Source organism: Rhineura floridana, chromosome 17, assembly GCF_030035675.1.
Source record: "Rhineura floridana isolate rRhiFlo1 chromosome 17, rRhiFlo1.hap2, whole genome shotgun sequence".
NCBI classification, from domain to species: domain Eukaryota; kingdom Metazoa; phylum Chordata; class Lepidosauria; order Squamata; family Rhineuridae; genus Rhineura; species Rhineura floridana.
This window is the reverse complement of record NC_084496.1, coordinates 6,808,628-6,836,414: the sequence shown is the minus strand read 5'-3', so window position 1 is coordinate 6,836,414 and position 27,787 is coordinate 6,808,628. Positions and strand designations below refer to the sequence as shown.

Sequence of the window (27,787 nt, the reverse complement as noted above, 5' to 3'; positions counted from 1 at the left end):
AAAAGGTTGGCCCTTGCGACGGGGCGAGAAGGCACGTTTTGAAGCCAGCTAGAGAGTGAAAATGCACACCTAGGAACCCTTCTGGACCGTAGCAGATGGACAGCAGAGCTGGTCTTGAGGCGTCTTTGGTGGGGCTCCACCAAAGGTTTTCATCAAGCCCATCCCAACTGGATTTTTCCAGTTGTATTGTGTCCCCAGCAGCTCCCTTAGCAGACATGACACGTAACTGGGGAGGTTCCATCTCAGCCTGGACAGAAGGGGAAGGACTCTGCTCTTGCCTGCCCTGGAGCACCGCTTCACAGTCCCTAGCACAACTGAGCACTGCCAAGAGCCCTTGGAGGGGATCAGAAGATCCATCCGGGCCAAAGCTGAGTTAACTGGCCAGCTGGAGGGTGGATCTGGCTTCCTGGAGCAATTTTATCTAGTCCCCATGGGGCCTCCCAGTGTTTGAAAGCAAGACCCTTGGTGCTCTTTGAAGAAAACTAAAATTACCTTTCAGAGTTGTGATGCAAGACGGCTTAGGCGCTCACTCTCTCTTTGGGATTTCAAGAGAACTCTTCAGCTACCTTCCCTCCCCACCCACCAGGTGCATGTGCTGTTTTAGAGCCAAACCACCCATTAAGGAGACCCTTTTGCATGGCAAAAGACACTTCCAAGGAGCTGCTTCCCAACCACTACCTGAAGGACAGAAGTCTCCCCTCTCTCACACACACACTCCTGAGAACCCAGAAGTTGGCTGTCCCTGATCTAGACCAACCCGCTCTAGAAACCAGCTTCTGGAAACACAAAATGTTTGGGCCTACACAGGACTGATTGCTCAGTCACAGTTCCATCAGGATCAAATAGGGGGTTATGATGGGCACCTTGGCAAGACTTGTACAAGGGAGCAGAGAGACGCAGGGAAGGAAGCCATCTGAAACCCACTTTAATTTTCGGAGATCTCTGCATTTAAGGACAGAGATTCTCGAGCATATGAGTAAACACACTTAACAGAAACGAAGCGGGTTTGGCCCTTGATCTTTTCCTTAAAAAATTTGATGCCCACGCATCTGCACACCATGTGCGTTTGTGTGTGTGTGTGTGGGGGGGCATGTTCTTGCTTACTCTCACACACAGCAAGATAGCACGCTGCTTTATAATACCGAGTCAGACCATTGGTCCATCTAGATCAATACAGCCTACACTGATTGGCAGCGGCTCTCCAGGGTGTCAGACAGGGTCATCTTTGGGATTGAAACTGAGATCTTTTGCATGCAAAGCATGTCCCCTACCACGGAGCGGCAGGAGGAGGGTGCAGGTACCATCTTTTCTGCCCTCCGTTCAGAAGAATCCCAAACCAGACAAATCTCCAACGTACGTTAAGAATTAGGTAGAAGGCCTTCCAGGCCAATGAAAGGGGGCACTTCAGGCATTCCAGCCCCTCTCCTGTAACAAATTAAAACACACGGATGCGACCGAAGTTGCCCATGGTAACCATTCCAAAGCTGGGAAGCACGGAACAGGAAGTGGTTAACATGCGAACGAGCAAACAAGCCCAACCACAGAGACCGCTCGAGAGCAAAAGGAACGGTCTCAAAGCATTGATGCAGCTCCACCCCAGATGTTACGCAGGTCTGGGCCTGACCGCCACTTGGCGGAGGGGGGAACTGTCAGGCAAACACAAAACTCCAAAAGCCTTACAAGGATAGCATAGGATAAAGAGGCATCAATCCACCCTCCCCCCAACACATCAACCCTCATGCCTCTAAGGGAGTCTCTGAGAACACAATTGCTAAAGGATCTCTCTTGTTGTCTTTTGGAGCGGATCATCCATTCTGCAGGTATGGGGATTTTCGGAGAAGGGAGTGGTGGTTCGTTCATTCCTGGGTCGCAGAGTGACCGCGCATTGCCTTCCGGACTCTCTCCGTGGGAGCCTAGCACGAGTCCTTTTAAAAATTTTTGGCATCTGGCTGAAACATCGTTTCGGACACGCAGCGTGATCTCTGGGCTCCTGCGCGCCAGCCCCCTTCCCTCTCTCTCTCTCCCCTCGGTGTCCTCTGCAATTTTTGGCACTTCCTGGGCGGGTGTTGCAGAGAGAACTGGGACCGAAGGGTCAGACCCGCTACGGAGGAGGTGGGATCTGTGCCCCTAGAAGGTCGTAGGCGAAGATGTTCCAGAAGACGGCAAAAACCAAGAAGGTGGCGTAGGAGAGGAGCACCACCCACCAGCCGCACTGATCCTGCAGGTTCTCCTCGTAGCTGCGGAGGATGGTCAGGCCCATGCTGATGCCCACAATCGCCCCTGCCAGGTGGGCCATGAAGCTGGGCTGAGGACCCGAGGAAGGTAAGGGAGGAGAGAAGCGCAGCCATACAGCTCGGCCCACCTCAGAACTCACTGCAAGGGGAAGGAGAATACAGAGAGAGAGACACACACACACACAAATGGCTTGAGCCTCAAGGTTCTAAGCCTTCCACCGTGTTTAATTAAACATGCGGCCAGGAGGAGGGAGGAGATGTAGGAGATGTAGGCATCTGTCCAACCCGGCCACCCAACTGCCCCCCGATTGAGGCACTCTGGGGCTGCCTCAACCCATTCCAGCTGAATCCCAAGTCAACTCAAATTGGCCCAATTTGGTTCAGGATCCAGAGTTTGGCCGGAGTGGTTGCACAGCCCTAACTGATACTCCACTTTTCCTTCAAAGAGCTCAAAGTGGCATACAGAGTTGTCCTTCTCCCCATTTGATCCTCACAACAGCCCTGTTAGACTCCAAGAAAGAAAGAAAGAAAGAAACTAGCCCAAGATCACTCAGTGAACTTCATGGCAGAGTGGAGGTTTGAACCCTGGTCTCCCAGCTCCTAGTTCAGCACTCGAACCACACTGGCTCTGTGGCACTCCTGCAATTGCCCCTCTCACCTAAATGAAGTGTGAAAGCCCTCAATGAAGAGACAGAAATATACACTCACTGCACACCAGAGCCAACACCATCCGGAGCAGCTTGTATGGGCAACGCATCCCTGCCCAGTTCTATGGAGGAAAAGGACAGGAGTTGTTCTGTTAGCCATAGAGACACACATAGGTTCCACCACCCACCTGTAACTAGGGACGGGGGAGAAATTTGATTCGGTCTGCATTAAGAGCCAAATCTATCAAGCTCGCACTTTCTGAAACACAGCCATCCTTGAAATTCACACTTTTTGAATTTTGTGATGCAGCTCTCCAACTAAGGAATGTTTGCAAAAATGCACAGGTGAGGGGAGAGTGCGCATAAAATGAATGCATGAGTGAAAATAACAGTCAAAAAGGCATTAGGAGAAATTGCTTGCAAAAAAATGTGTACATTAGTCAAAACTGCATACAAAAATGTGTTTAACGGCGGAAATTCTCACTGAAAGGCTGGATAATTTTCTTACTAAATTGCAGCAAATGTGGAAAACTGAATTTAAGACTGGAAAAATGAGATACTGAGGGAACCAATACTGACAGATCATTTGGTCCCCACCTATAATCTTCTCCTCACACCCCTTTCCCTTTTAACCTCCTGGATCCCCCAAGAATGAAAATGGAGACACTGTTGTTGGGCTCGTCCAAAATGTAGCCATTTTTCATATGACAAAGAGCCTGCATCCTAGTTGGTCATGAAGGTGCTTTTTGACTCTGTATATTATTATTATTATTATTAGTAGTAGTAGTAGTAGTAGTAGTAGTAGTAGTAGTAGTATTTTGCTGCCACAGACTATTTCCTTTTGGATCTTCCCCTGCACCCTCCAGTGTTTCAGAATATGACCAAACACAGATGAGGATCTGGACTCCATATCTGGGCAATGCAAGGCTGGATTAACCAGTAAGCTGTAACGTGGGCCAACTCTGCCCAGCAATTGAAGCGATTCCACCCGACAGAGATTATTAGACATATAAAATCTAACGGCAGTGTTATGTTAAATGCGTGACCACAGTGAATGTGTCTGAAGCAGTGGCAGCTGGTTGCACCATGTCAGTGGACTAGTGGAATCTGCTCCAGATTGTAGCCCAAACTTTCAAGGAGCTGTCCGAGGTTCTGAACCCACTGTTTTAGCACCTTGGACACCTCCTTGAAAGTTCCAGCTAAAGCCCAGCGTGGATTCCACTGCCCCACTGCCATGGAGCTGCCAGCCGCCACTGGGCTGAAATTGCCTTTATTCAACAGCAGCAGCGATGGAGGCGAAGGGAATCAGGAGTGCAATCCCAGTGCAAGGGAAGGTGGGATTTAACTCTCACCACACTCCAGCACTTTAGCCCTGATGAAAAACACTTCCCTCCACAGCTGTCTGCTGCAAGAAGGTCACTGCTCTCGGTGTCAGTGGAAGAGTTGAGTGGATGGGATTCTTGTCAGGACAGGGGTGGGAGTGGGAGATACAAAGGAATATAGCTCAGTGGCAGAGCATCTGCTTTGCATGCAGAAGGGCCCTGGTTCAATCCCTGGTGTCTCCAGGTCAGGCTGGGAGAGATTCCTTGCCTGAAACCCTGATGAGCTCCTGCCAGTCAGTGCAGACAATACTAGAGGGACCAATGGTCTAGCTCAGTATAAGGCAGCTGCCTATGTTCCTAAAGGTTACTCCCTTTCCCCGTGTACCATGGGCCTGATCCACCCACCTTTGTTGTTGTTATGTGCCTTCAAGTCGATTACGACTTATGGCGACCCTATGAATCAGTGACCTCCAAGAGCATCTGTCATAAACCACCCTGTTCAGATGTTGTAAGTTCAGGTCTGTGGCTTCCTTTATGGAATCAATCCATCTCTATTGAACAAAAATTAACCACAGGTGGATTAAATGAAATTGCACACTTCAGGACATAAGAAGAGCCTACTGGATCGGATCAGTGGCCTCCAGCACCCTGTTCTCACAGTGGCCATCTACATTTAATGAAAGGTTAAACAGTATCACCTCCATTAATATTTGCTAATGCAGGCGCTTTCAAACCAGGGATGATGATGATAATTTATTACATTTATTAGTCGCTTTTCTCACCGTAGTGACCCAAAGCGACTTACATTAAAATTGGATAAAACCATCAATAAAATCTAAAACTCATCAATACATTAACAACCAGACAGAGACATGTAATTGTCAAGAAAAACGTTCAAACCCATCAAATACAAAAAAGAATAACTGCTATGCCACACATCAAAGGCCAAAGGCCTGGGTGAAAAGGAAGGTCTTTGCCTGGCACCTAAAGATGGACAAAGAATGTGCCAAGTGTGCTTCCTTGGGGAGAGCATTCCACAGCTGGTGGGGGGGCCACCACTGAAAAGGCCCGTTCTCCTGTTGCCACCCTCCAAGCCTCCTGTGGAGGGGGCACACAAACAAGGGGTGCAGGTTAGTTCAGATGGGGAGAGGCGGTCCATGAATTATTGAGGTCCATAATTCTCCAGGGTGATCATTAAACTTCACCTGCAACTGTCTGATTTGCTTTGCCCTGAAATTGCACTGCTAAAGGCATGTGCCTGTACAAGTGTACAAGTGCCTGTACGCTAATGCTAGGAGCCTGCGAACCAAGATGGGAGAACTGGAGTGCTTGGTCTTAGAGGAGAGCATTGATATAGTGAGCATAACCGAGACCTGGTGGAATGGAGAAAACCAGTGGGATACGGTTATCCCTGGATATAAACTATATCGGAAGGACAGGGAAGGACGTATTGGTGGCGGAGTCGCTCTATACGTGAAAGAAGGCATTGAATCCAGCAAGCTCGAAACCCCCAAAGAGGCAGACTCCTTCACAGAATCGTTGTGGGTGGTGATACTGTGCCCCAGGAGGGACTTAATACTGGGAACGATCTATCGTCCCCCTGATCAAAATGCTCAGGGAGACCTTGAGATGAGATATGAAATTGAGGAAGCATCCAAACTAGGAAACGTGGTAGTAATGGGTGACTTCAACTACCCGGACATAGACTGGCCGCATATGTGTTCCAGTCATGACAAAGAAGCAAAGTTTCTAGATATTCTAAATGACTATTCCCTAGACCAGTTGGTCATGGAACCGACCAGAGGGACGGCAACCCTGGACTTAATCCTCAGTGGGGACCGGGACCTGGTGCGAGATGTAAGTGTTGTTGAACCGATTGGGAGCAGTGACCACAGTGCTATTAAATTAAACATACATGTAACTGGCCAATTGCCAAGAAAATCCAACACGGTCACATTTGACTTCAAAAGAGGAAACTTCACAAAAATGAGGGGATTGGTAAAAAGAAAGCTGAAAAACAAAGTCCAGAGGGTCACATCACTCGAAAATGCTTGGAAGTTGTTTAAAAACACTATATTAGAAGCTCAACTGGAGTGCATACCGCAGATCAGAAAAGGTACCGCCAGGGCCAAGAAGATGCCAGCATGGTTAACGAGCAAAGTCAAGGAAGCTCTTAGAGGCAAAAAGTCTTCCTTCAGAAAATGGAAGTCTTGTCCGAATGAAGAAAATAAAAAAGAACACAAACTCTGGCAAAAGAAATGCAAGAAGACAATAAGGGATGCTAAAAAAGAATTTGAGGAGCACATTGCTAAGAACATAAAAACCAACAACAAAAAATTCTATAAATACATTCAAAGCAGGAGACCATCTAGGGAGACAATTGGACCCTTGGATGATAAGGGAGTCAAAGGTGTACTAAAGAACGATAAGGAGATTGCAGAGAAGCTAAATGAATTCTTTGCATCTGTCTTCACAGTGGAAGATATAGGGCAGATCCCTGAACCTGAACTAACATTTGCAGGAAGGGATTCTGAGGAACTAAGACAAATAGTGGTAACGAGAGAGGAAGTTCTAAGCTTAATGGACAATATAAAAACTGACAAATCACCGGGCCCGGATGGCATCCACCCAAGAGTTCTCAAAGAACTCAAAGGTGAAATTGCTGATCTGCTAACTAAAATATGTAACTTGTCCCTTGGGTCCTCCTCCGTGCCTGAGGACTGGAAAGTGGCAAATGTAACGCCAATCTTCAAAAAGGGATCCAGAGGGGATCCCGGAAATTACAGGCCAGTTAGCTTAACTTCTGTCCCTGGAAAACTGGTAGAAAGTATTATTAAAGCTAGATTAACTAAGCACATAGAAGAACAAGCCTTGCTGAAGCAGAGCCAGCATGGCTTCTGCAAGGGAAAGTCCTGTCTCAGTAACCTATTAGAATTCTTTGAGAGTGTCAACAAGCATATAGATAGAGGTGATCCAGTGGACATAGTGTACTTAGACTTTCAAAAAGCGTTTGACAAGGTACCTCACCAAAGGCTTCTGAGGAAGCTTAGCAGTCATGGAATAAGAGGAGAGGTCCTCTTGTGGATAAGGAATTGGTTAAGAAGCAGAAAGACTTCATATAGCAAAAGTGACTCAACGGTTGTGGAATGTGGTACCTGTTTAAACTCGTGCCTGGCAAGGGCATGAGCTGAAGAGCGAGAGCAAAAGGGTTCTCATACTGCGGCTCTCAGTTTGAGCACACGATTCTGGCCTCTAAGGCATTAATGGAGTGCCCCAGCTTACTGGTGGAGAAGGAAAGTATAGTCGCTGGATGGTTTCAACACAATGCATCTTCAGATCCCAGTCCATGGACATACAACTTGTGCTACTGCAGATCACTTTGTGCATTGTCTTTAGGATGGCGGTGCTACCCCCGGTTGTGGATATTGTGGGTGGGTGGAATCATTGTGGGTGCTCCCTGGTGAGAGGAGGGAGCTCCAAGGGTGGGGAGTGTGTAGCATTGCCCCACCTTTTGGTGAGAGTGTACGTTGTGGTGGTAGCAGCAGAAGTGGGAGTGATGCTGCGACCTGTACACACACGCTCGTTTGTTTGGCAGATGGGGTTGTTTGTCTTCCTGATACCTTTGTGTTGTAATTTGTTAGCAGTGATTGTGATTTATTATATTAGTCATTTCAGGTTATATTGATGTTTAAGACTTTTTAAAAACATGTTTGGTATTGTCTTAAGTGTGTAATTCAATTTTTATGATGTTTAATGTTAATATTTAAGATGTTAATGTTTACGATGGTTTCTTTTCAAATCGTCCAAAATGGATAATTTTTTTTTATTTTTTATTTTTTGCAACATTGTAAACCGCTTAGAGGCTTCTTTTCAAGTATAAAGCGGTATACAAATTAAATAAATAAATAAATAAAAATAAAATAAAGCAGAGAGTAGGAATCAACGGACAGTTCTCCCAATGGAGGGCTGTAGAAAGTGGAGTCCCTCAAGGATTGGTATTGGGACTTGTACTTTTCAACTTGTTCATTAATGACCTAGAATTAGGAGTGAGCAGTGAAGTGGCCAAGTTTGCTGACGACACTAAATTGTTCAGGGTTGTTAAAACAAAAAGGGATTGCGAAGAGCTCCAAAAAGACCTCTCCAAACTGAGTGAATGGGCGGAAAAATGGCAAATGCAATTCAATATAAACAAGTGTAAAATTATGCATATTGGAGCAAAAAATCTGAATTTCACATATACGCTCATGGGGTCTGAACTGGCGGTGACCAACCAGGAGAGAGACCTCGGGGTTGTAGTGGACAGCACGATGAAAATGTCGACCCAGTGTGCGGCAGCTGTGAAAAAGGCAAATTCCATGCTAGCGATAATTAGGAAAGGTATTGAAAATAAAACAGCCGATATCATAATGCCGTTGTATAAATCTATGGTGCGGCCGCATTTGGAATACTGTGTACAGTTCCGGTCGCCTCATCTCAAAAAGGATATTATAGAGTTGGAAAAGGTTCAGAAGAGGGCAACCAGAATGATCAAGGGGATGGAGCGACTCCCTTACGAGGAAAGGTTGCAGCATTTGGGGCTTTTTAGTTTAGAGAAAAGGCGGGTCAGAGGAGACATGATAGAAGTGTATAAAATTATGCATGGCATTGAGAAAGTGGATAGAGAAAAGTTCTTCTCCCTCTCTCATAATACTAGAACTCGTGGACATTCAAAGAAGCTGAATGTTGGAAGATTCAGGACAGACAAAAGGAAGGACTTCTTTACTCAGCGCATAGTTAAACTATGGAATTTGCTCCCACAAGATGCAGTAATGGCCACCAGCCTGGATGGCTTTAAAAGAAGATTAGACAAATTCATGGAGGACAGGGCTATCCATGGCTACTAGCCGTGATGGCTGTGCTGTGCCACCCTAGTCAGAGGCAGCATGCTTCTGAAAACCAGTTGCCGGAAGCCTCAGGAGGGGAGAGTGTTCTTGCACTCGGGTCCTGCTTGCGGGCTTCCCCCAGGCACCTGGTTGGCCACTGTGAGAACAGGATGCTGGACTAGATGGGCCACTGGCCTGATCCAGCAGGCTCTTCTTATGTTCTTATGTTCTTATGTTCATGTACGCTTTGACCTCCAACAGCCACTGTGGGGCTGCACACCCTGCTTCCCAGGAAGAACGACACAGCAAGGCAAGCACCTGGCCCCATTCGTTGGCCAGAGTGCTCTTTTAAGCAACTGACTTTTATGTAGTCAAAGTGGCACCATTGATGCACACGAGGAGGGTACTGACAGGCTTGGGAAAACCTCAAATTTGCAGAAATACAAAAATAAATTGAGCAAAGAAACCACAGAAGGGTTGGGGAGAAACCCATGAAACCAGCTCAGTGATGACCGAACATGTTCAGTGACCACAGAGTGCCAACAAAAAGAAAACCTGGGAGAGAAAGGAGGTGGGAATGGAATGGAGAATCCTGGAAAGGGGCCAGCTGGGTTGCTAGAATCCTGAAATCAAGCCACTTTGTACTGCAACATTTTGTTGCAGGTCTCACTTGTATAAACAACCATGGAAGCACCTTATCAATGGCCATCTGCGCCAGTCAAGGGGCAGAGCCGGAGTCCGCCTCCCCATTCCGGTCCTAATGCACTCACCATGACAACGTTGGCTAGGTGAGCAGAGCAGAGAGCGTAGACGCCCCCTGACCCTCCAACCAAAGGTGCTCTCATGTCTGTGATGGAGACAGTCAGAGAACCTGCAGGAAAGCAAGGGAGAGAAGGAGAACGAGGGCTAGATAAAGGACTTTCCTTGCATTGGTAACTTAACACACATTGGGGTGCCTGGGAAAATGTTGCCTGGATCAAGATGTTCTCCAGCTCTTCTTGAAAGGCTGCCTTCTTCTGTATGAAACTCTCCTCTGGACCCTTCCAATATCAAAAGCAGGGTAACCAACATGATGCCCATCAGACTACAACTCCCATCATCCCTTGGCCACACTGGCTGGGGATGAAGGGAGTTGTAGTCTAAAACAATTGGACACCACCAAGTTGGCAAAGGCAGGCAGAGAGAGATAAAACGATGGCCAGACATGCTTAAGCAATTTCAGGCGGGTTCCATGTTGCCAGTGGGGCGGGAGGCAGGGAGGCCAACAGTAGGTGGCGCCAGAGCCAATGACAGGCAGAGCCACTCCTTCTACTTTCGCCCCCATTCTCTTCTCTGCTGAGTTCCACAAGGGGCAACACTGAGACTAAGCAAGAGGAAAGGGACAGGCAGGGCCACCCCCTAAGGAGGAAGGTAGGCAGGTGACGGCTGGCTGGGGGCAGGCTGAGTTTGGTGGGGCAGTGCCCCATGCGCCCGAATGGACTAGATAGGCCTTAAGAAGCTGTGAAACACCCTTCCAGGAGCCTAGCTGGTGCAGCCCAGTAGATTCTGCTTCCCTCCCTCTCTCTTCCCAGATCTACTTTGCTGAGACAGCGGCTTGGGAGAGGAGAGGCGACAACGTGATGAGGAATTGTTCACCCTCCGTTTCGCTCTCTCTTCCCCCCCTCCAAAAAAGACATCAGTGGGTGAGTAATTCCAGCAGCTGCTCTAATTGCCCGGGGGCTCAGCAAAACCCACTCCTCGTGGCAGCCAGCCAGAGGCCTTCCAAAGCACCATAATTTTTAGGGTCTGATGCCTCTCCTTCCCCCAGACGTCCTGGGCTGCTCCACGACGGTCACTGCGCGGAGCTCTCCGGCACAGCCAATGTGTGACAATGCAGGAAAGGGGGGGTAGGGAAGAGGTCTTAAGCCACCAGAGGCAGCCTAGATTTTGCAGGAGGCAAAGCAGAAATTAGAAGCCCCACAGATTGAACCTCGGGGCCACAGAGGTAAAGGAGACAGAAGGGCCCAAATGAAATGTGATCAATAAAGACCAGCAATGATATGTGCCATTAAAAAAGAAGATGGAAGCACATGTGACCATTCTCCCTCTGGAACAGCCTTTCCCAACCAGTTTGCCTCCAGATGTTGTTGGACCACAATTCCATCTTTCCTGACCATTGGCAATGCTGGCTGAGGCTGATGGGAGTTGTGGTCCAACAACATCTGGAGGCTCAGATGCTCCCTGACAACCTGCACAACTGGGGAAGGAATGAACACATCTGCCAGTGCTCTGTAAAGCTATCCCCCCTCCGATTCAGAAAGGAGAGGCTTCTCTCTTCTTCCCCAGGAAAAATGGAGGCCGTGCAGGGCTGCTCCCCTCTTTAGTGTCTGACCTTACAATGGTTGCATACACACCACAGCAAAGAATCCTAGGAACTATAGTCTGTAAAGGGTGCTGAGAGTGGTTAGGAGACCCCGATTCCCCTCCCAGAGCTGCAATTCCCGGAGTGGTTTGACAGTCAATCCCTCTTCCCAGGGAACTATAGCTCTGGGACAGGAACAGGGGGTCTCCTAACAATTCTCTGCACCCTTAACAAACTACAGTTCCCAGGATTCATTGGGGGAAGCCATGACTGACTCGGCAGTGGCTGACAGCCCCATGCCAGTAGGGCAGTAGAATGTGCTCCAAGGTTTAGACCTTGGACAGCTCCTTGAAAGTTCAGACTAAAACCCTGAACGGATTCCATTGCCCCACTGACATGGAGCCACCAACACCACTGCTGTCACCGAGATCCAGGCACTGACCATACCTGACCCTGCTTAGGTTCAGCAGGGTGCTGGCTTCATGTGCCTTCAGACCATCGCCTGTCGCTTGCCTGGCTGGAGGCCAGAGAGGGGTGTGTGTCAAAACTAGTCTGCTGCACAAAGGTAAAACCCACATTTTCCCTCCACCCACTTTTGCCTCTGTCCCCGATTATCAGCGGCACGCAGCCCTTGGAAGGTTGCCTGGAAGGGAATGTGGCCCTCAGGCTGGAACATGTTCCCAGCCTCTGGCCTAAAAGCTAACAAATTCAGCATGTCCTACAGCGAGGCTGAGAGAAGGGTGGAGAGCAGCAAACGTGCCGTGGCATTCCAGGCTTGTCCACTCACCTGCCAGAACTCCTGCGAGGTAGAGAAAGCTGATGCGGAGGATGCCGTGGACCATCTCGAGGGGCACCCCGATCATCAGCTGCAAGAGGGCGTTGAATCCCAGCTGTTCTAACCTAGAAAGACACATGGGAGGCGGTGAGGCCAGCACACAAGAACTCCAGGACAGGACAGACAACCTTTGGGCACACCTTGCCTTCAAACGGAAGGGTTGGAACTCATGAGAGCTAGAAACTTGGGGCATCGCCCCTCCTCAAAGCCTCTGAAGTTCTGCCTTCAGAACCAGGAGGAATCTCCTACCTGCAATCATTATGAGGCAGCCTGCTGGCTTCCGCCACACACCGCCCCCATCGGTAAGCACAGTGGAGCAATACAGAGTCCGCTTGCTCACTCCGCATCTCTCATCGAGAGAACCTTTAAAGCAGGCGCGGGGAACGTTTTTCTGCTCAAGGGCCACATTCCCTTCTGGGCTACATTTCAGGGGCCGCGAGCCAGCGGCAAGCGGGGCCAGAGGCAAAAGACGGCAGAGCAGAGAATGTACGTTTTATCTTTTTTGGTAAGCTGCTTTTGCACAGGCTCACACTCCTCTGTTCTCTGTCCTGACAAGTGAGAGGCATAATCAAGAGTCCAAAGACAGGCAAAAACACTCAAGGAGGGTGCAAAGTAGGGTTGGTAAAGGACGCAGCTGCAGAGAGGATGTGGCCTGGAGCGCACCACAAAGGCCAAATAAAGAAACCTGGAGGGCTGCAGTTGGCCCCTGGGCCCAAGGTCCCCAACCCCTGATCTACTGTGAGCAATGAGACAGTGGAGAAAGATACATTAGGGCAAATAGGGCACTGCCCTCAGCCAGCCCCCCCTTACTTAAAACCAGTCCATGGCGTGGCACTGGCTGGCAGTTTCCACCTCCTCAGTCTCAATGTTGCCCTTGTAAGACTCAGCAGGGAGGAGGAGGACGGGGGCAAAACTAGCATTTGTAGGCTCTGCCTATCATTGGCTCTGGCTCTGCCTCCTGTTGGGCTCCCTACCTTCCGCCCTGCCAGTCCCAAAGGGCACCAGCCACCACTGCAATGAGGGAAAGGTTGGGAGACAAGCCACAGACTTACCCCACATGCATGAACATGTATGTGAGGAACCTCCAGGCACGGGCTCGGTGTCCCGGGTGGTACACAAGGGGACTCTTCATGTACTCAGGATGGTATGTCTGCAACACCCACTTGTTCAGCCGAGCCCCATAGCAAAGGAAAACGATGATCTAAGAAAAGTGGGAGGGGGAGTGAAAGTTATTTAGGATTGTCTACTATTGCATCTGAGTGGGTGCTAGTCCAGGCTGTGTCTAGACGACCAGAAAAGCTACAGAATGTGGTACTGGTCACAGAATGATGCTGCTTCTTTTTTTAAAAAGGCAAGTTTCTGGTCCTCATGGTTGCAAATATATAATTGCAAGAATGGAGCGGAGAGGGGGAGGCAACACCTCATGAAATCTCAGTAAGCCAAAACAGTTGAATAACATTTCTCCCTTCCTATGTTTCTGGCTCTCATGGATATCAAGGGAATAGCTGGAAATACCTTAAAGCAGTTTCCTAGAGATAAGGCCTAGAAGGTTAGGATGGAAACAGCCAGGACAGGTCAAGAACTAGCCCCTCTGTTTTTAAAGAATTAACCACAGGCCGCCTCTTTCCCTTAGAACAGGCTGCCCTAAACTGGCCCTTAGGAGAAGAGCAGGTCACCTCTCCGCACACCTGGGTCAGCGTGACGACAGCCATGAAGACCGGCGGAGGGCAGGTGCGGTGCTGGTAAAAATACCACCGCCGGTCCATCTCGCAGGGCAGGATCTCGTATGCCACATAGCGCAGAAAGCGCTTGTAGAAGCCCAGGCCGGTCTCGTCCAGTAGCCCATCGTGGGGAAGCGCCCTCTGCCCATTGGCTATGGCTCGCTTGAAGCTGCTCGACCGCTTGCTGCTGATCTGCAAAGAGAGGCCCGCGTCATACAACAAGGGATTGACCCTGAAACCCCTCTGGAAAGTGTCGCTCCGTGGACAGAGTCTTCTAAAAACCGTTGGAGACCTGTGGCTCCGTGTCAGTGGGGCAGAAGAATCCGCTCTGGTTTTTAGGCTGAACTTTCAAGAAGATGTCCAAGGTGCTGAAGCCCGTTCCTCTCTCTCTCTTGATAGTGGCTGGCATGGCCCTCAGCAACAAGGACCCTGTAATGGGGTGTGTGTGCTGTGAAGAACCACCAGCACACTGGTGGCTCTGATGTCAGTGGGGCAGTGAATCTGCTCCAGGCTTTAGTCCGAACTTTCAAGGAGCTGCCCCAAGGCGCTGAACTTGTTTTGGAAAAAGGTTTCAGCACCTTGGGGCAGGTCCTTGAAAGCTCGGATTAAAACCCGGTGAGGATTCACTGCCCCACTGACACTGGAGCCAACAGTCTCCATTGCTAGCAACTCTCAGCACTCTTCACAAACTACAGTTCCTAGGATTGTTTGGGGGGGGGCATGACTGTTGAAAGCGTATGCTACTGCTTTAAATGCACAGTGCAGATGTGGCCTAAGGCTCAGCCTGGGTTTGCCATTGCGGAAGCAACATTCAAAGCTTGCCCCATGCCCCTTTGGAAGAGCTTGTTAGGCGACGGGGAGAGGGGACTGCAGAACAGATTAATATCATCCATTTATTTGTTTGATGAGAATAGCTTCACAACAGAAAGGAAGATCTCAGCTCTGCAGAGGAAAAGAGAAAGGGCCTCTCTTCTGACGCGCACCGTTTCTCAGACACCCTCCTTCTGCCCAGTGCTCTGTAGCGTGGCCTTTTATCAGCACTGCTGAGCATTTCCACTCAGCTGCTGACTCAGCCTTGCAAATGGCTCAGTGTCACAAATATTATTATTATTATTATTAATTAAATTTATATACCGCCCCATAGCCGAAGCTCTCTGGGCGGTTCACAACAGACAAACAATCAATATACAATTAAAACCATATGTTAAACACTTAAATACTTCCAAGGGAGTGCTGTGAGAGACAAGGAGCAACCGTTGAAAACAGTCTTACAAACAACCGTGGCAGGTAGATCCGTCCGCTTATGTTGGAGATACGGGGGCTGAGAGAGAGAGAGAGGAAGTCTTGCCTTGCAAGTTCATAGCCCAGGAGAGATTTGAGCCAGGGGACACTGACTCTTATAAAGGCCAAGATCTCCACTCCTGCTTTCCAGATAGCAACGCAGGAACCTCCCTTATACTGTTGGTCCAATCTAGCTCAGTATTGTCAACACTGATGGGCAGCTGCTCACCAGGGTTTCACAGGGACTGTTTCCCGGCCCTACTTGGACAGGCGATTGAACCTGAAGCCTTCTACACACAAAACAGATGCTCGACCACTGAGCTACGGCCTAGTGGGCAGACTGGCTGGAGGGAAGGATTCTCCAGGTTTTGCCAGTGGGGGGCACTGCAGGACCTGAACTCTCCCCCTCCCTTCCGCCTCCCCCGGACTCCCCCACTTCTCAAGGGCAAGCTCACCCTGCCCTTTCCGGATGCTTTTACGAGAGCACCAAAAGGCCTTGCTCAGGAAGATTTGCTGCATTCGGAACTTGAATTGCAGAGCACATGGCGAAGACAGGGCTTGCCTACTAATGTTTCCTCTTTGCTGGACCGTTCTGGCACTCAGCTGAGCCAATTAAGGAGAAAACTACTCAGTATTAAGTATTCAGAAACGGATAGCTGGTGGAGACTAAACATTTTCAACAAAGCACTGGGGGGAAAGAAAGATGTTACCCCTTTAATCGGATCCCCCCCTCCTTCCCTGTCCAAGCCTTCTACAAACGTGACTGGTCTCTCTCCCCAATGAGTCCTTTCCCTATAGAGGGGGTGGGGAGGCCTCCACCAGCCCTCGCCTGTTTGGCCTGCAAGACCATTTGGGGGAAGCCACACCCACCTGTCCTACACACAGGGTCATACATGACATCAGGTGTGGGGCGCGGGAGGGCAGGGCTTCAAAGGGCCATAGAAGCTTAAAATAACCTCCCCGTTCTTCCGTTGCTGGAGAGTGCCTTGCTCAAGGAGGGAGAAGCGGTTTCCGTTCCATTCTCCCTCTCAGCGCTGCCCTTTTAACCCCCAAAAGCTGGAGGCGCAGCAAGCAGTGCGGGGCCGCCTGAAAGCGCTTTCCCAAATAGCTCTGCGCTGCTCTTGAAACCTCTGGTTTTCCGAGGTTTAAGGAGTGGTGCGGGACTGCTTGCAAAGGGTGTTTAAACAGCCCCGTGCTGCGCTTCGAAGTCCCAGAAGACAGGTAAGGCCTGGGACTGATTAGAGCTGTAGTCCAAAACACAGGGTGGGTATATAGGGGCAGGGGTGTAGCTCAGTTGGAGAGCATCTGTTTTGCATGCACAAGGTCCCAGGTTCAATCCCCAGCATCTCCAGATACGTCTGGGAGAAACTCTCTGCCTGAAACTCTGGGGAGCTGCTGCCAGTCAGTGTAGACAATACTGAGCTAGATGGACCAATGCTCTGGCTCAGTATAAGGCAGCTGCCTCTGTTCGTATGTACCGGGTCAGGCAAGGCCGCTGTACTGTAACCCTAGAAGCCAATTTCAACCCTTGCTTTTCACCCTCCTCTTTTTCAATTGCCTTGAAAGTAGGGTTATAACAAGTTTGACATGTTCCCAATTTTTTTTATTAGTAGTAGTATGGCTTGTAATTTTTAAAAAGTTTTGCCATTGTTTGGTGACTGACTATGATCTTTACCAACACAATAAAATAAGGAACAAAGAACCCCCAAGAACAAGTCGTTTGGAACAGAAATGTATTGATTTCTTTAAATGCCAGGCAGTTTAAGGGCAGACCTTTTTATATTCCTTTTCAAGAAGCAGCTTCGCCACCCACAGCAATCTGCCAAATTCCATTCAAGAGAAGCATCAGACTTCCCTGCAACATCTCCGCTTGGCAACTTACACCTACCTGCATGTTACCTCTTAACCAGGGTTTGTTCGACAGCTGCAAACCATGGTTTCAAACCGTGGCTTATGTCAACTCTGGTTAGCACTAGCCGGCATAAACCACAGCGAGGCCCAGCGGGTGCAAGAATCCTGGTGCCTGGTAGCCCCTGGTATCTAAAACACTGGGCCTAGTGACTATCTGCTGGGTCGCTGCAGAGGTTGGGAGAGGCAACCTCCTCTGTACGGCTTCTGGAAAATCTTACTGGCTTTCAGCAAAACGTTTTGCACTCCTGGTAAAGGCAGACAGGGAAGGGGAGTGAGGAAATCATACTAGAGTGGAAAGAAGGGATTGGAGGATTTGAAAACCATGTTGGCTTCCAATTTGCAAACCATGGTTCTCAGGGAGCTAGGGTTATGTCTGAACCAGACCTTTGAGTGACACAAGCTGGAAAAGCAGAATGCATAGAATAAATAGCTGAGATTATTTGTTGGATCCATTGTTTTTCCACACTTCCTCAAAGGAGCTTAGAGTGGCATCCTGGGTCACCCTACTCGCCCATTTGAACCACACAACAACCCTCTGAGGTAGGTTAGACTGACATATAATGGCTGGCTTGAGGTCACCCAATGACCCTCATGGGCCCACTGGGAATCTGAACTAAGTTCTTCCCTGTCCAGGTCAGATACTCTTATTCACGATTGGAGGCAGCTGGTCAGACCACTGGTCCACTGAGCTCAGTTTTGTCAACACTGACTGGCAGTGGCTGTCCAGAGTTTCACACAGAGATCTCTCCCAGCCCAACCTGGAGATGCTATTGGAGATTGAACCTGGGACCTTCTGTACGCAAAGCAGATGCTCTGCCACTGAGTTACGGCCCCAACCCACAGCCCTCCGTTGGTTGCTAGACTACAACTCCCATAATCCCCAAGTCCACTGGCCGTGCTGGCTGGGGCTGATGGGAGTCCAACAGTATCTGGAGGGCCACAGGTTGGCCATCTCTAACCACTACACCACATTGCCTCTTGTAGATTCATCTTTCCAGATACTACGACCATACGGACAGGAGAGCAGCATCAGTTTAGCAGAGCTGTTCTGGATCAACAGGAGGTGGGAAGCGCTGCAGTATCCCTGTCCCCAGTCCTGGTAAAGCCACAGCGGTGGCTGCTGGTACTCACGCCACTGACCAGGTCTACCAGCTCCTGATAGCAGATCTGTCCCTCGTCGTTGCTCTGTGCCAATGCCACCAGCATCTCCAGTTTTGCAGGGTCCAGAGGCAGCTCATGGCTGTGTACCAAGCTGGCAAAAGTCTCCACGCCAATGAAACCGGTGTTTTCAGGATCAAGCTGTCGGAGAATGGGTATTGGGTATTAGCCACAACGAATAAGCTTAAAATTAAGAATGCATCCACTGTATTGGAATGTTTTTAAAAGATGTTTTGTTTGTAAAGATGTTTAGTTTTAAAGACTTTTTTTTTAAATGATGTTTTCAGTGTTTTATGTCTTCTTATCTGCTGCCCCAGGCTCCTTCTGGGAGGAAAGACAGGATATAAATTTAATAATAAATTAAAACAAAATCAAGAGTGGCGATCCATCTCAGGCGGGCAGTTTATTCTGTGCAAGTATGGAATTTGGTGTTGGATAAAGAATCCAGGGCCTTGACATTGTTCACGTGTGGTTAACGTTAGCAACAACCTCACGTTCCTAGTCCTTTAAAAAAAAAAAATTCTCTAAGGAGCTTAAGGCGGCATCCATGGCTCTCCCCCCTCCCCATTGTATTTCCACACCAACCCTGTGAGGTAGGTTAGGCTGAGAGACTGTGACTGGCTCCAAGGTCACCCAGCAAGCTTCATGGCTGAGTGAGGATTTGAACCCTGGGCTTCCAGGTCTGAGTCCGACACTCTTAAGAGCTACACCAAGCTGACCGTAAAGATTGCCTGACACTGTCAAGCCTAGGATTGGTGCAGTCTTGGAATCCAGAACTGGGAAGCTAATTAGGAGAACAACTGGACAGCACAGAAATAGGGACATCATTCTGTATAGCCCCCTTGCCCAGTTCTGTAAACAGAGGAAACAATTATCCCACAGGGAAAAGGAAACAAGAGATGGCACCAATAACTGGGGTGTGTGTGTGAGAGAGATCTTAAGGATGCACAAAAATAAACAGAAATGCCTCAGCGCACTCCCGGCCCTTAAAAAACACACCACTGTGTCCTCAACTGTGATCTGTAACCAAATGAATCAATTATTCAACACAAATATAATCACAATGGCTAATCTGCATAATTTGGCTGGGGAGGGAAGGAATTTTGGAGACTGATATAGAACTTGGATTCACACACACACACACACACACAGAGAGAGAGAGAGAGAGAGAGAGAGAGAGAGAGAGAGCATCCAATCTTCCATCCCAGACATTAAAAACAGCAAAAGGGTGCCTGCTGTTGCAATAATAAGCCAAAGACGTAAGCTCTTCATTTCCCTTGCGTTGGTTTCAACTGTTCTCCATCACTTAATGAGAAAATAAATTGGATTTGAAAATTATCAAACGGGAGAGAAAATTTTGAGATTCCCATGGATAGGGCAAAGGGGTTTTCTTGCGTTTTGAGATGGCCGGTGTGCGTGTTTTTGTAAGTGGCCTCTCTTTCAAGATATAGTTGAATACAACCCAATGAGTATAACTTAAATGGTAACACCAGACGCTTCCCCATAGTAGAGAAGACTGTGACCAGGTGTCCTGTGGGCCTGCTCAGTTTGCAGTCCAGGCACTCAGATCTTCAAGGTCCCTCCTGTTCTCCCTTTCTTAGCGTTTTTTTAAAAAATCTTTTAAACTGGACTTGGACAGCACAGCCCTTCAAACAGAGGACTGCCTTCTGTCACATAGGACACTGTGAAGATACAACAGAAAGCATCTGGGGGCACTGTAACCTTTACAAAGGTATTTTCTGCTCATCAACGTCACTAATCCATCCTGAGATGCGCAGCTATTTTTGTGTCTGGAAAGATCCATTTTATTCTTTTATGGCCATCTTCAGTAACGTGGAGAACTGCTAAACCACAGAGAGATTGGAAACAATAAATATATTTCTGTACACATCTGGTGAAGTGGGCTCAGTTCCACAAAAGCTTATGCCATAATATATCTGACCTCAAAGACAGGGTTCTTAAGAAAGTTAGCCGTCTAGATGCATGGAATGTGAGATGGTTGAACAGGAGTTCATACAGAAATTTGACTGTATTAATCAGGGGCTAAACAGAGACGATGGTTCCTTTGCACATCAGAAATGTTCTACATAACCTATACCATTACTCTCTTTTTAATAACTTTAAGATGTGTCCACTCTTGGCCAGCTTTTAACAGACTTTTCAGCTTTGGTTTTGTCAGTTCCAGTTCAGCATCTGATGAAGGAAGTTCATCAAGAGCCAGGGTAGTGCAACGGTTAGAGTGTTGGACTATGACCTGGTAGAGCCGAGTTCAAATCCCACTCAGCCATGAAGCTCACTAGGTGACCTTGGACCAGCCACCTTCTCAACAGGGTTGTTGGGAGGATAAAATGGGAAAAGGGCAGAGCAGGGATGTCATCACAAGGTCTTTGCAGGAAAAAGCAGGAGATGAAAGTCAAAATAAATCATTAAAAAGGCCACATCAGGACTCTCCTTAGGCCATGCCCCTTACTGCCAGGCCACGCCCCTCATGGGCCTGGCTTCATATCCTCCTTGAACGTTTTCTCCTGGCTGGGAGGTGTTCTTGAACTCTGGTCATGGCACCTGCTTGCCCGGATGGAGGACAGAGAGGGGTGCGTGCGAGTGTGTGCAGAAAGTAACTGATTGTACAAATGTGACATTTCCCTGCATTGCTCTGCCCACTTTTGCCTCTGGCCCCAGCCACCACTGCCATGTGGCCCTCCGAAGGTTGACCAGGTGGGAATGCGGCTCTCAGGCTGAAAATAGTACCCCTGTTATAGATGATTAAGACGGCTTTCATATTGTTGTTGTTATGTGCCTTCAAGTCGATTACGACATGGCAACCCTATGAATCAGCGACCTCCAAGAGCATCTGTCATGAACCACCCTGTTCAGATCTTGTAAGTTCAGGTCTGTGGCTTCCTTTACGGAATCAATCCATCTCTTGTTTGGCCTTCCTCTTTTTCTACTCCCTTCTGTTTTTCCCAGCATTATTGTCTTTTCTAGGGAATCATCCCATGATGTGTCCAAAGTATGATAACCTCAGTTTCATCAATTTAGCTTCTAGTGATAGTTCTGGTTTAATTTGTTCTAACACCCAGTTGCTTTTTTCGCAGTCCTTGGTATGCGCAAAGCTCTCCTCCAGCACCACATTTCAAATGAGTTGGTTTTTCTCTTATCTGCTTTTTTCACGGTCCAACTTTCACATCCAAACATAGAGATCGGGAATACCATGATCTGAATGATCCTGACTTTGGTGTTCAGTGATATATCTTTGCATTTGAGGGCCACCACAAAAAAACCCAAGGTGGAAAGTTTGCCAGAGAGGGAAAGAGAGAAGTGCCCTGAAAAGTTAACCGCATTGCCCAGGGCACTCAAGTGCTCAAGGTTTCATGCATGCGGCAGAACTAGCAAAACAAAATTATTCTACGCCTATCACATTGCCTTTTGTCATGTTATTCCTCCGGGAAGAAAAGGCGCAGCAGAGAGAAGAAGCTGGCAACACCACTGAGGAATGGGCAGGAATGCTTGTGGGAGGCAGGAAAGAGCAATGCATACTGAGAGAAACGTATTCAGGTGTGAGCTGCAGAGGTGCCCTCTGCCCTCGCTCACCCGCCCCCACGCCTGTCTCCCAGCTAAAAATAAAAAGTCTTGCTTCTGAAAGACAGCAAGGGTCTAGCTGCATGCAAGAGTGCCCAAACTATAACTATGCCAAATGCACGGTTATTGAGGGCTAGAAAGATGTGGCCGTTTGGGGCAAGCCGTGCCCACGTGTCCTACGCCTATGTGACCTGCACTTCCAAACCCTGACAACCAGCCGAGCAAGCGTTGAAACTCTTCTCCCACCTCCCGGTGATTGACAGATGGCTGAAAGGTGGATGGTCCTGTCCACCTGTCAAAGTTGGCTCGTGGAGATGGGGGGGGGGGGATAAAGATTTGGCCCACTGTCCAAAAAGGTTTCCCCCCCTGCTATACATATATTCTTCAGAGCAACCCCACTGAGTTCCATGGGACAATCTCAGTTAAGTGTGTATAGGATTGCAGCTGCAATCCTATGCAAACTTACCTGGGAGTAAAGCCCATTGAACTTAAGGAGACATCTGAGCAGGCATGCACAGGATTTTTCTGTGGGTCTGAGATGGAGAACTGCCCCTTAAGACCTCCCAGCTAGCATCACAGGTGATCTCCACCCTCTGGTTCATTGCTGAAGGACTCAACAAGTATGATGAATATGTACTCCTGCCTGCCAAGAATTAAGGTCTTCATTAGATTTATCCCAGTGTCCCACCTTTGAAGGTTAAGGGGAGAGGGTCTTCTTGGTGATGGCACCCCATTTACGGTGGTGTCCTGTTTATAGAATTTTATTTACTTATCTATTTATTACATTTGCATCCCATCTTTCCTCCACAGAGCAGGTGGCATATATGGCTCTGCTCCCTCTATCAGGTTAGGCTGAGAGACTGTGACCAGCCCAAGGTCACCCAACAACCTTCATGGCTGTGTCGGCATTTGAACCCTGGTCTCCCAGGTCCTAGTCCAATGCTCTAACCAATACACTGCACTGTCTCTCCACACAGAATGTCGCCCCAAGGCTGTCTGATGGGCACCCTCTTTAATTATAGGGTTCCAATCCTCAGCCACCATCCCATGGCCTCAGGGCAGGTGAGAATGAATCACCTGTTAAAATACCTCATTCTGATTATCAAGACATAGTCTCAATCTGACAACACAATGAACAAATCACTGCTGTTGGTCAAAGGCTAGACAAAAATAGTTTCTAGGAATACCCCCAGACTATGGACTTGCGGGGGAGTGTACCCCCATCCAGAACCAGCCTCGCACCCAATTCTCAGACCCAGAAATCACCGGTCCACATCACCTCCAGGATGCAGTGTCGGCCCTCATCCAGTCCATTATCATCTCCACGGCCGTGTTTCAGCACTTGGAGAGCATCACCCGATCTCTATTTACCCAAGCATTTCTGTGTTACTGTATTTACTCAACTCAGTATAACAACTTCTTTTTTTAACCTGGTCTTAAAGCTGCTGTTTTACCCACCGCGTGCTGTTTCATTAATTCTGCATTTACACGTTTAGGGTTTGTTTTGCTTTTAAGTTCCCTGCAACGGCTGCTATTCCAATCTTGCCGCTCCACTTCATGCCATCTTGTGGAAAACGGTTTGGTTTTTATGATGTGATTGTTAGCCACTTTGGAAACGTCTCATCCAACTGAGAAAGCGGATCTGGAGTATTGGAAAGATAACACATTACAGCACGGGAAAGGAATCTCATGCTCGGGGGCCAAATGCCTCTCTGTCTGGCCTCCGGAACTCTCCCGAGGCCACAGCCACTCAAAACCACACTCCTTTTCCCCAGTCCACACCCCTCACTGGCCTTCCTTTGCACCTTTCTTGAGCGTTTTCGTCCACCTGGAATACGCCCTTGACCTCCGATCATGCCTCTTGCTTGCTCCTACGGAGGATGGAGAATCATAGAAAAGTTGGAAGGGGCCAATAAGGCCATCAAGTCCAACCCCCTGCTCAATGCAGGAATCCAAATCAAAGCATTCCCGACAGATGGCTGTCCAGCTGCCTCTTGAATGCCTCCAGGGTTGGAAAGCCCACTACCTCTAGGTAATTGGTTCCATTGTCATATGGCTCTAACAGTTAGGACGCTTTTCCTGATGTTCAGTGCATGAGCAAGGGTGCACAAGCATATGCAGAAACTACCCTGCTGTACAAAGGTAAAATGTATATTCATTGCTCCACCCACTTTTGCCTCCAGCTCCACCCACCACTGCTATGTGGCCCCCAGAAGGTTGTCCGGATGGGAATCTGGCCCCCGGGCTGACAAAAGTTGCCCACCCTTGCATTATAGCCGGAAATAGCACATTGAAGGACTTGGGAGCGATAGCCTTCACTGTAGCCAAACGGTCAGTGAACTGCATGTCTGTCAGCACACCTGAAACTCCTTGCTTAGAAGTGACCAGGCTCCAGGGTCTTCCGGCGATCTTGCAGGTGCCACCAGAACACCGAGTCCATTCCAGCACGCCAACAATTAAAGCCACTTTTCACCTCTCCTTCGGGAGGTCACTGGGGGAATGTGAGACTCCGTTTGTGTGGCTTATTTAGGTCAGCACATTATCAAGCTAGTCAGCTGCCCCGACTGTAGCCAGCTGCTTGTTCCTCTCCTGCTCGCCCCCAGCACAAACGCCGCCTCGTCAAGGAACAGGCATGGGAAAGACAGAGGAAACTTGCACAGAAGTTACACGGCTAGCTACGCGTGTCTTGGCACCACAATTCACAGGCACGTTGCCCAGATCCTTGCTAGAAACCCCTGCAGAGATGCTGCCAGCCAGAGGAAGCCGCCTTAGAGCGAGTCAGACCATTGGTCCGTCTAACACACTATGGTCTGCTCTGAGTGGTCATGTATGGGCATCACCTCCCCTTCACCAGCAGGGTCCAGGGCGGGTTACAACCGTTTAAAATTCAAGACTGAAAACAATTAAAACAAATTACAGGGACAGGAATAGGGTGGGTCCTGAAAACATACATCCCCGGCGTCAACGTGCCTCTGCACGATGCTCCATTTCTACAGCTCAGCGACTGAGCATCTGCCTTGTATGCTTAAAGCCCCAAATTCAATCCCCAGCATCTCTATATAGTGCTGGGAGAGAACCCCATCTAAAATCCAGGACAGCCACTAAAATCTCCCAGGACCTAAATCTCCCAGGGTTCACCCTTCAGATCAAGTTGAATTGGGCAATATGTGACATCCCTTTGTCCAGACCTCACAAACATTGTGACTCACATGTGTTCTGGGTCATAATACAACATAGAATCTGGGGCCCAGAAGCAGTAACCGTGTGCCCCTGGCCTCGACACTTCATGTTAAGGCACAAGCCACTTGTTCGTGCTGAGATGGAACCTAGTCCCATAATAATATTACTATAGTGCTCAAGCAGGTCACATACATTCTCTCTGTAATCTTTACAATGGCCCTGTAAAGCAGGCTGATATAAATATCCCCATATTGCTAATGGAACGGGGCCAAGACTGACGGCAAAGCAGCTCTGAGGCCCACTCGGTGAATTCATAGCCAAGGTGCAATTTGAAGCAAGGGCTCACTTGTGCTTTTTTAGCCAGCACGCAATGCCAGCGCTCAGTTCAGAAACAACAGCTAATCTGGCTGTTCTTATGAAGGGATTCTTCACAGCCGGCCAAACAAATTGTCATTTTGACCAAACAAAATATGCCACCGAGGTTCGTGGGGGCCCAAGAGGCCACCGACAGAACTGGAGGGGCAGCTAATCACAATCGCGGCACCAGAGCCTCACCAGAACCCCAACTAATAATCAACCCGCCCTCCTGCACGACAATTTCAGCTGCTCCACAGGCAAGAGTTTACGAAGGGGTTTTCCAGCCCCTTGCAAAGCCATCGGAAGAGAAGGCTCCCCACTCCCAAGTGGTACTCAAGACGGCAGCAGCTCCCCTGCAACTCAGTGGCCTGATTCCAGCAGTGAGGCATCTACATCTAGTGGCTGCGTCCACACCACATGTCAAAAGCACATCCCCTTTACAGAACCACTGGAACTGTAGTTTACTCTTCACAGAGCTGCAATTCCCAGCACTCTTAACAAAGTACAGTACCCAGGATTCTTTTTTTTGGGGGGGGGATGTATTTTAAATGTGTGGTGTGTACATGGCTAGTTTCATGATGCAAACACATTTTTGTGCCTCCCCCTGGGCATGCTGTCTGAAGACCAGGGCTTCAACCATGGCAGTGACAGTGTGGCATAGTGGTTAGAGTATCTGCCTGGGATGTGGAGTTCAAAGCCCCCACTCAGTCATGAAGCTCACTGGATGCCCAAGGTCCTGTCGCTGTCTCTCAGCCTACCCTGCCTCACAGGGTTGTTGCGAGGAAACAGGGGAGAGGGGGAAAATAATGATATATGCCACCTTGACCTCTTTGGAGAAAAGATGGAATAAATATGCAATAACACATAAACACATAAATATTTTTTTTTAAAAAACCCATCCGTTCTTCCAACTCACAGCTTCTCATTGGCTTCAGACAGACCTCTAGACTAGCTAGACGTACCCAAGTAGGTATGAGGAAAGGTGACAGCAAGGATTCTCCCCTTCACTAGGGTCCTCTGAGCTGCCCACCAGCAGTGGCGGATGAACCTGTGAAACCTGGCCTTGCATTCAGAATAAAGGGTAGGCATGCCCCACGGGCAGAGCTGGAGTTTCCACGTTTTGCAGTGGAGACTGGTGGCTCCGAAGTCAGTGGAATCCACCCCGGGTTTTAGTTTTTTAGCCCAGGTTTTCACAATGCTGCTGATAGCACCTTGGACAGCACCTTGAAAGTTCAGGAGCGGATTCCACTGCCCCACTGACATCGGAGCCACCAGTCTCCACTGGGGTTAGGTGACCTCCAAAGCATTGAGCAAAAAGGCAGGAACAAACGGCCAACAGGAAGACACCCTCCTGACGGACAAGCTGGGGCAACGCCTAGTCCATGACCCTTCCCCCTTCCCCTGCACCCCAATCTATATCCTGGCAGATCCCTTGTAAGCCCACCCTAAAATAACCCATCAACAGCTGCAGGGGCCCCTGCCGCCGTCCACCTCCTCCCACAAATGCCTTCCAGACTCTTCAAACCTACTGGAGAACCCGAAGCCGGGGTAGCCGGTGGCTAGCACCGCCACACGTGGTCCGGCCCAGGCGACGCCAAGGCAAGCGGCCGCGCTGGCACCGTGCCCACCGACCCGAAGGGGGAGGCGCTGCTTTCCAGGGGCGCGGGGGCATCTCAGCCACCTGCTGGCCCACCTCCCCCCCGCCAGAAAAAAGAGTTCCCGCTTCTGCTGCCGCCGCTGCCGCCGCTCCTTCCACCCTCACCGCTTCCCCAGCCAGGATGCCGAAGGGACCCTCTTGGAAGCGAAGCTGCCGTGGAGACGGCGCCTTGCCTAGCCAGCCCGCCCGCCAGCCCCGCTCGCTCGCTCGCTCACCTGCTCCTGGATGAGCTGCAGCAACGAGCTTCTATCCATATACCTGCTGGGCTCGACGGCGGAGGAAGAGGAGCGGGAGGGCGCAGGGACACCGCCGGCGCGGACCCGAGGCGGCAGCGGCGGCGGCGGCGGCAGCGGCGGCGGCGTCGCCTCCCTTCCCTGCTTTTTCCCCACCGGGAAGGCGCTCGAGCAGCAGCCCGGGCTCCAGCGGCGAGTGGCAGGCAGCGAGCCGGGCAGGCGGAGCCTCTAGCAGCCCGGCGGGGCGGGGAGAGGGAGGCGCCCGCTGCGCCTCGGGCCGGGCCAGGGAGGGCGTTGCGCAGGAGCGGGCGGGCAGGCAGGCAAGCGCCGCGCCTCCTCCTCCTCGCTGCTGCTGGGGACGGCCGGCCCGGCGCACGGAGCGGCGCTGCAGCCCCCTCTGGCGCCGTCGCGAAGCGGCGCAGGCGGAGAGGCGCGCAGGGGGGACCTGGAGCCGCAGCTGGCGGCGCCC

General features: G+C 49.6%; 1 protein-coding gene across 2 annotated transcripts; it reads right to left on the bottom strand.

Moving 5' to 3' along the window:
• Positions 1-65: 65 nt before the first annotated feature.
• On the bottom strand, positions 66-27,396 carry RHBDL1 (rhomboid like 1). Of its 2 annotated transcripts, none has more exons than XM_061599221.1 (8): positions 27,301-27,396; positions 18,286-18,453; positions 13,930-14,154; positions 13,294-13,442; positions 12,194-12,306; positions 9,836-9,936; positions 2,943-3,003; positions 66-2,373 (listed from the first exon to the last, which is right to left on the bottom strand). In XM_061599221.1, the coding sequence occupies exons 1-8, from the start codon at positions 27,337-27,339 to the stop codon at positions 2,102-2,104; spliced, it is 1,128 nt and encodes a 375-aa protein (XP_061455205.1). In that variant the 5' UTR covers positions 27,340-27,396; the 3' UTR covers positions 66-2,101. The 2 variants fall into 2 exon arrangements, with proteins under 2 accessions (XP_061455205.1, XP_061455207.1); XM_061599223.1 differs by having other exon boundaries at positions 18,295-18,453.
• Between the last annotated feature and the right edge of the window lie 391 nt (positions 27,397-27,787).